This window comes from Lytechinus variegatus, chromosome 15, assembly GCF_018143015.1.
Source record: "Lytechinus variegatus isolate NC3 chromosome 15, Lvar_3.0, whole genome shotgun sequence".
Lineage (NCBI taxonomy): Eukaryota > Metazoa > Echinodermata > Echinoidea > Temnopleuroida > Toxopneustidae > Lytechinus > Lytechinus variegatus.
The window spans coordinates 25,182,028-25,190,887 of NC_054754.1; the positions used below are offsets into that span (position 1 = coordinate 25,182,028).

The 8,860-nt window shown below is 36.0% G+C and overlaps 1 protein-coding gene across 1 annotated transcript in view; it reads right to left on the minus strand.

Moving 5' to 3' along the window:
* The window catches only part of LOC121428421 (MAM and LDL-receptor class A domain-containing protein 2-like), a 37,387-nt gene extending 36,444 nt beyond the window's left edge, over nt 1-943 (minus strand). The window contains exon 1 of the mRNA XM_041625020.1: nt 925-943. Within this exon, the coding sequence (XP_041480954.1) occupies nt 925-943 (19 nt within the window). The remainder of the gene's footprint in view (nt 1-924) is intronic.
* Between the last annotated feature and the right edge of the window lie 7,917 nt (nt 944-8,860).

The window sequence follows — 8,860 nt, forward strand, 5'->3', positions numbered from 1 at the left end:
CAGGCGTACAGAAAGAAAAACAAGGGCGGCGCAAGGATATTTTGATTGTGGAGACAACTTAAGGATGACGCCATATTTTCTCACCCTTTATTACAGACTTACACAACTCAGAGATCTTCTGTTTTTATAATCTTTTCCCAACATTCTTGTTTTTCCTTGTTTCTCTGTTTTCTCTCCTTCTTTTTTTCACTACTTGAAAACTCATGGGGAGGCAGCCACCCCTGCTCCCTATGTGAATTGGCATCTGCATACACACCTATGATCCAATAAAATAGCAATTTCATGCGAAACATATTTAAAAAAAAATCATAGATGATCCTTTAAAAAAGCAAAATTTAGAAGTAGTCAAAAATTGCCACATAAAATACTCGATCTTCATTTAGTGGCTGTAAAAAAAAGATTTTATGACGTGAAATTAAAGCTTGCTCAAAATTGAACACCCCCCCAAAAAAAAGATGAACAAACATACACAAAACATATCTCGAATTCTTAACTAACATTATGAAAAATTGAAGGAGTGCTCTACATCTCATAAGCGAGCACAATATCCTGGGCTCCGTGGCATGAAGCTTAGCTATTGATCGTAAGACTGGTTTCTGTGATTAATAACATTGAATATCATGAATGATCATTCGTAAAAACAAACCCAACGACAAAGCACTAGACTTTATGTTACGAGACCCACAGCCTATTAAAAATCCCTCGACATTCTTATTAAGATCCAAATTAAGATTTCTCATAATACTTTAGTTTGAAAAGTGTGCAGCATTAATTTTTGACCTCTAATTATGATTAAGATATAGAATCCATTGTTCACATTTTATCATCACCAAGTCACATACGTCAGGTCTAATGTGTTCAGGTTTCTAATTGTATTTATAAGAAAACAATGAATTATAATTAGCAAAAGACAACGCTTCATACCCTGTCTCTTTTTCCTCATCTCCTGCTTCTTCTTCTTCTTCTCCTCCTTCTTCTTTATCTTCTCCTTCTCTCTCTCTCCTTCTTTGTTTCTCCTCCTCCTTTTTTTCTATATACTTCTCCTCATTTTCCTCCTCTTTTTCTTCTTCTTCTATTTATCTCCCACCTCCTCCTTCTATCTCCTCTTCCTCTTCTCCCCTTCTCAACCTTTTCTTTCTCCTTCTCTTTCTCCTTCTTCTTCTCCTCCTTCCCTCTCCATTTTCTTCTCCTCTTCCCCTCTTCTTTTTCTTTTTCTTCTTATTCTCCTCCTCCTCCTTCTTCTTCTTCTTTTTTTAATTCTTCTTCTTTTTCTTCTTTTTCGTCTTCTTATTCTTCTTCTCCTCCTCATTTCCTTCTTCTTCTACTTATCTTCCTCCTCCTTCTTCTTCTCCGAAGTTTTTCTTGTCCTTCTTCTTCTTCTCCTCCTCCCCTCCTTTTCTTCTTCTTCTACTTATCTTCCTCCTCCTTCTTCTCCGAAGTTTTTCTTGCCCTTCTTCTTCTTCTTCTCCTCCTCCTCCTCCTTTCTTCTTCTTCTTCTATACTTATCTTCCTCCTCCTTCTTCTTCTCCTCCTCCTTTCATTCTTCTTCTATTGATCTTCCTCCTCCTTTGTATATTCTCGTCCTCTTCTCTTCCTTATCCTTTCCTTCTTTTCTTTTTCCTTCTATTTCTCCTTCTTCTTCTTCTCCTCCTCCTTTTACTTCTTCTTCTTATTTCTTCTATTTATATTACTTTTCCTCCTTCTCCTCCAAGTCCTCCCCACTTCTTCTTTTCCTCCTCCTCCTTTTCCTCTACTTATCTTCCTCCTCCTTCTTCCTTATCTTCTCCTTCTCTTTCTCATTCTTCGCTTCTCCTCCTCCTTTTTCTATACTTCTCCTCATTTTTTCTTTTTTTCTTCTTTTTCTCCCCCTCTTCTCCCCTGCTTTTCCTTTTCCTCCTTCTCTTTCTCCTTCTCTTTCTTCTTCTTGTTTTTTCTTCTCTCTACCTCCTCCTTCTTCTATACTTCCCCTAATTTTCCTCCTCTTCCTTCTTATCTTCTCGTCCTCTTCTCCTCCTTTTCCTTCTTTTCTTTCTCCTTCTTCTTCTCCTCCTCTTCCTTCTTCTTCTTAATTCTTCTATTTAATTTCCTTTCCCTCCTTCTTCATGTCCTTCCCTCTTCTTTTTTCTTCTTCTCCTCCTCCTCTTCTCTCCCCTCGTCCTCCTTTTCCTTTCTCCTCCTCTTCTTCTTCTTCCTCCTCCTCCTCCTTGTCCTCCTCCTTCTTCTTCTCCTTCATCTTCTTCTCCTCCTCCTCTTCCTTCTTCTTGTTTTTTCTTCTCCCTCTTCTATATTTCTCCCAATTTTTCTCCTGCTCGTCCTTTTATTCTTCTTTTACTTTTTCTTCGCCCCCCCCCATCTTCTCCAGCTGCGATACTTCATGTCTTCCCCTCCTAATGAAATCAGTTTAGTTGACTATTTCTAATTTAACCCTAATAAAATATGACAATATTTTATGTAGATGAATTTAATGGAATGTAAAGCATATAATCTTTCATGGTAGAAATTCTGAGGGCAATGGGAATAAACGAAAATTAGCTAGCCTACTGTAATAATTATGTAATAATTAAAGTCATGCCTCCATATGCTTTTTATTTAAAAAAAAAATTGAGTTGAAAACAGAAAAATGGTACCCAATAAGAGAATAAATCTTTCTGCTGATAAAGAAAATTAAACTTACCACAAGTAATGAAAAGTACAGTAACCAAAACTGATAAAAACAACTTTCTATTCTCCACCTCCATTATTATCGTCTAGTATTTTCAGGTAAATTTTCTTGTTATATTCACCAAGGAAACACAATATCTTCTGGATGTATATCGGTAAATGACTTAACTAGTTTACAATAATTATCTAGACGTGGATTCCGACATACTCCAGGCATCAAAGTTTTGTTTAATTAATATCAGTGTGCACTGTTTGTTTGATCAGATAATCATAGTTATCATTTAAGGAGCGCAAACTTTGGTAGCTAATACTGCAGATATTTCTATAAATATATACTGGAGGAACAAAGAATGCAATCAAGATTACATCCAATCGAAGTTAATCGTTTTCACTTTCAATGAAAATCTAATTTTGTGATAGTATTAAAAAAGTGATATATATTTCACATTTTCCAATCCATACATGTAACTTATCTCCTCTTCTATCTTGGTCATCACTTGGAGGGGGGGGGGGGGGGGAGGGGGGGGGAGTGCAAAACTGTAACGAGGCTATCTGCACATTCCATTACAAATATCATTTTATTCCGTGAATTGTGAAGAAAATCTTCATAATCAACGATTCATTATCATATAAGCAAATAAATATTTTATTTTTTCAATTTGAAAATAAATTTTGATGTAATGTTACGCTTTTCTCCAGCTCTTCTCTCGCTGCCGATCCCACCAGTCTGTTTGTTGTTTATGTGTGCCCGAAGGCGGCGGGGGGGGGTGTTACGTCTGGGACCGACCTTTAACGTTACCATCTGAAAGACTCGAACCATCTTGACACCGTTCCCTTTTAACGGGGGGTGTCATTAAGCCTCTTCAGACGATATTTTTTCGCTTCCAAATACACACACAACCAATCAGAAGCAAGGATGTTAAAATAAGAAGAAAAAAAGTTTTGTGAATACCCTGCATACACCTTTAGACTTTATAATCACACAGATCAAATATCAACATACCTGAAGAGTTGATAGGAAACTGAAGGTGATCGAACGTTCTCAAATGTCAAAATTTACAAGATTTGAGATAACGGAATACATGGAGGGGTCCTACTTCCAGAGCTGAGCATTGCAAGTTTGAAATCGGGGGTAGGCACTAATTTAGATGTTTGTTTATGAATCAAATTACATTGTTTGTCTTGATTAAAATCGACATAACAAAGTATGAGGACTTTAAAAATGTTTATAGTCACCTGGTATCCGTTTTAATCCCTTCCCCTTCCTTTTCTGTTTCACCAACATTCAACCTTCGGCGATTTTAATCTGCTTGGTCTACTGGGAGAGTACGTCGAATACGACATCAGCAAGACGGATACGGTAAACCATCAATTTATATTAATTGCCGTTTGATCGAAGCAATGGCTCGCCCTAATTCATTGCCAATTCAATTCGTGACCTATTCATCGATAACCGATTTGTCCTTGCGATTCCCTTTTATCATGGGCGTACAAATGGTGGCTGGGGATGCCCCCCCCCCTAAAAAAATCACAAGAAAAAAAAGAGAAAAAGAAAATAAAAGGTAAGTGATAAGGGTGAAATATTTTATCATTTCCCGAATATTATGTCAAAATTTATCACAAACTTACTTTTTTGCCCACCCCCCCCCAAAAAAACAACACGACTAAGAAAAAAGAGAAGACAAGAAAAGGAAAGGGATTAAGGTAAATATGATATTTTCTGAATATTATGTCAAAATCTATCACAAACTTGGATTTTTGTAATAAGGATGTCGAAATTTTTGCTCGCTCGCTTGCAACTTCTTATATCAATTTTACGAGATACGCCATATCTATCGAGCCCCTCAAAATGTATGCCTAGTACCAAAATATTGTATGGCCTACCCAACAAACATAGTCTACACAGGCCGACTATATTTTTACAAAATATTGGGGGATTTCTACTCAATATTGTCTCCGCCGCTTTAAACCAATGTTAAGATTTTGAATTGTCGTCGTAGCTTAAAAAGTTTAAAGACCTACTGGAACATAAGAGCAATCAAGTATCACTGAACATCCTGTGCGAGTTTCAGGTCACATGGTAAACGTCAAATGTCAGTTAGGGTCAGCGAACTTTGGACGTCTTAAGGATAGGCCCTATTTGATGAATTGCAATCCTAAAAATTATGGATCTAGTTCGCATCTCTTAATATTTATCTCGCCCTCTCATCATCTCTCCCATCTTTCTCCCATTTCCTTCTTCCCCAATGTCACATCCACCACTGCTTACCCCCCCCCCTCCATAAGCAGATGAATTCTTGACTGAGTGCAGCTGAATATTATGCCCCCACTATTTTCGGATAACATACATGAAGAGGCGCCACCACGAGGAGGGTGTGGTGGTGACTGTCTCTATAATTATTTTAAGTAGGTATAGCGGGGGAAGAGTATGAAAAGGGTGGCAAAAAAGAGGGGTAAAAGGACAAACAACTAAGGGAAGAAGATGATATTACATGGTTAGATGAGCTATTCAGGAAACAATTTTTTCTTTTTCCAAAAAAGTGATAAGTAGATGAAGTGGAAATTGGACCAGCTAGGCATCAGATAGACTGAATACAAATTATACTGATCAGTAGCGGTGTAGACCAAAGAAAATTAGAAGCAAACTTGAGAGTAGACTATCTGAAAAGTAAATATAAACTCTCAAACTTTGAAAGCCAACTTCATCGAATTAAACCAAACAAATCTCGGCTTCTGCAGAAGCCCGTCGTAAACCGTCAGGTTATTGTGAGAAAGTGACATTGAACATGACCGTTGTGATTTTGGACTGGAGATTATCTACCATCTAATTTACATGAACAAGATTAAACCTGATCACTCAAACAGTTCTACAGTTGATTACGAGCACAAGACAATTCCATGTATATGAATTCTGTGACCTTTGATCGTGATTTTCCCTAACACTTAAAAGATCATTGTCACCCCCACATGCATACTTGGATAAAGTTTTAAATGAATCCGTCAAACAATTCTATGGTCATCATGAGTATGAATTCAGTATGGACGAACAGCGCGAAAACACATTGGCCTGTATTTTCAAATTCAGTTTTACCTTGGCAATTGCATGGCAATGGTCTCACTCTGTGCTTAAACTATGGAAAGCCAAAAATTGTCGAAAGCTCATCTGCATTGTCTGATTCTATTTTTTGTTGGTATGATTGCTACATGTATCTTTACTTTGCTTTTTCTACTTGCTGTAATGGAGAAGAAAACTATTTTAGTGATCATTCCAAGACAGTTATGAAAGATTTGAGTGTCAAAAGTGTTGATAAATTGAACCTATCCTGTTTGATTAAAGGACAAGTCCACCCCCAACAAAAGTTGATTTGAACAAATGGAGAAAAATCCAGGAAGCATAACACTGAAAATTTAATCAAAATCTGATGTAAAATAAGAAAGTTATGACATTTTAAAGTTTTGCTAAATTTCACAAAACAGTTATATACACATCCTGGTCGGTATGCAAATAGGGGGACTGATGACGTCACTCACTATTTATTTTGTATTCTATTACATGAAAAAAGATATTTTAATTTTCTCCTCATTGGAAGGTGAAATAATGTTTTTCCTCCATCAACATGATGGGGAATTACAATAGTTCTAACATTTCATGGTTCAGTAAAAATTAATCCTTATTGTCAAATCCTAAGAAAATGGAAATATTGTATAATTCAAACAATAAAATAGTGAGGGACATCTTCGACTCCCTCACTTGCATGTTGTGCTTAGTTGTGCACATATAAATGTTTTGTGAAAAATAAGCGAAACTTTAAAATGTTATAACTTTCTTATTTTACATCCGATTTTGATGAAATTTTTAGCGTTATTCTTGTTTGATTTTTCTCTATTGATTAAAATCAACATTTTTCTAGGGTGGACTTGACCTTTAAATTTTAATAGAGAATTTCGTCACAATGGGTTATCCATAGTTAAACCACATATTAATACCAGTTTAAATATAAACTGGAGTTAATGTAGAATACAGGCCATTATTAATATTATTAATATGTAGGAATATTGTAAATATGTTACCAAGTAATCAAATTACAGATCCATTTTAGTTATTGACCATAATGGAAATTACTTAAGTTCTTTCGTATCACATTGACCATGTTTTACCATTGATATCAATGTCAATGCAAATGTCCATGATAGAAACAAATGTATGATACCAAAATCAGAACACAAAATACATCATCAGGATGTTGAATATACTGTACACATTTATTTTGCACTGAAACATAAAATACATAATGGTATATGCCGCGAATATGCAAATTTCTTGCAATTGATTGCAAGTTTCTTGCAGAAGATCCCAATTTACTTGCAGTTGATCCCAAGTTTCTTGCAATCGATCACAAGTTTCTTGCAATTAATCACAATTTTCTTGCAACTGATCCCAAGTTTCTTATAATTGATCACAAGTTTCTTGTAATTAATCCCAAGTTTCTTGCAATTGATTGCAAGTTTCTTTCAATTGATCCCAAGTTTCTTGCAATTGATCCCAAGTTTCTTGCATTTGATCACAAGTTTCTTGCAATTGATCACAAGTTTCTTGCAATTGATCACAAGTTTCTTGCAATTGATCACAAGTTTCTTGCAATTGACCCAAGTTTCTTGCAATTGATCACAAGTTTCTTGCAATGCCCCAATTGACACATTCCCAGCTTATCAAATTCAAGGATGAGTTGTCTGGTAATGAGGCACTTATCGGGGGCCATTCAATGACAACTTGTCATTTGATAGTTGCCATTGTAACTGCCAGACGCCTGTGCTACTCAATCAAGCAAACGCAATGAGATTTGTCAGATCTGACATCTTTCAAGGGAGCATTTCATCAACAGTTTGATCAGATCTGACAACTTTCCTTGTTTTTGATTGGCTGAGAAGCACAGTTCCTATGGTAACTGTCGGATAAAACAGGACTTTTCGGATAAAACATCTATCAAGTCGTTTCACGAAACACTCCGTAACACAAAAGTTAGCGATTAATCGCTAAATGCCAATGACCAATCACAATCATTGTTGCATGCGCGTTCTGCTCATTAGACTGACTTGGAACCAATCAGAATTGTCGTTCCAAATTAGCGATTAATCACTAACCACTGTTGTTAGGGGTCCCTGACGACAAAAGTTTATGTATCACCCCTGCAACAAAAGAGCCTGCAGATGAATATTAGGATTTATCATAATGTTGATCACATTTCCACTCCCTGGGGAGTATTTCCTGCCTGGCTCCTGCAAAATAGCACCACCAAATCTTATACACAATAACACTTCCATCCCACTGGGTATCCATTATCATTACAAAAAGACTTGACATATTATGCATAGTTTTTGCTTACTCTTAAACATCCATACTATAAAAATTTACAGACCTGAAATAAATATAATTGGCGTGTCATACGTAACAAATAAAGAACTCAATATAAATGCAAGACCTCCCAGTTTAAAAACCTTTTATTACAGATCTCGTTCATCATTATTGAAGGTTTGTACATTTCTGCAATTACAGTATATTTTCCTATTACGTATAGTCAAACAATTTCTTTAAAAATAATAAAGTTGAATCTTCATGACTTAATTGCAAAATTATGTTTAACAGGTATATTGGTATACCTTCATATCCATAATGTATACCAATGTAAATGTATACATTCAGTTTTTCATCTGTGCTATGTGCATAATTGTATCATTTGAAATTAACATCTTGAATGAAGAGTGGAAAATTGCAAATGTTGGTATATATCTTGCTAAAGGACATTAGCATTGAGATGGGATTTGAACCCTGTACCTTGCGAATGGTAGTTTGTACACACATCCACTACACCACTCCCTGCTACAAGAAATGACAAGTAGTACGGTACATGCATCATTGAACACAGGTGCACAGACAGTGCAATGAATTTCAAGTTCATAAATACAGAATCTAATAAATACATATAAACATATACTACCTTGCTTTTACACAGGGGTAAAATTGATCAAGTGAAAAGCTGATTGGCTTCAAGAGCTTTCAAGTAAAATAGTCCTTCCAACATCATCAAAACTATAAATATCTGGTGGGTGTTTCTTAAAGCTGTTCGTAAGTTAAGAGCGACTTAAAGAACGACTGGTGATCCCTTCTTGCGGTAAGTGGTATATTGTATTGGCGATGGTT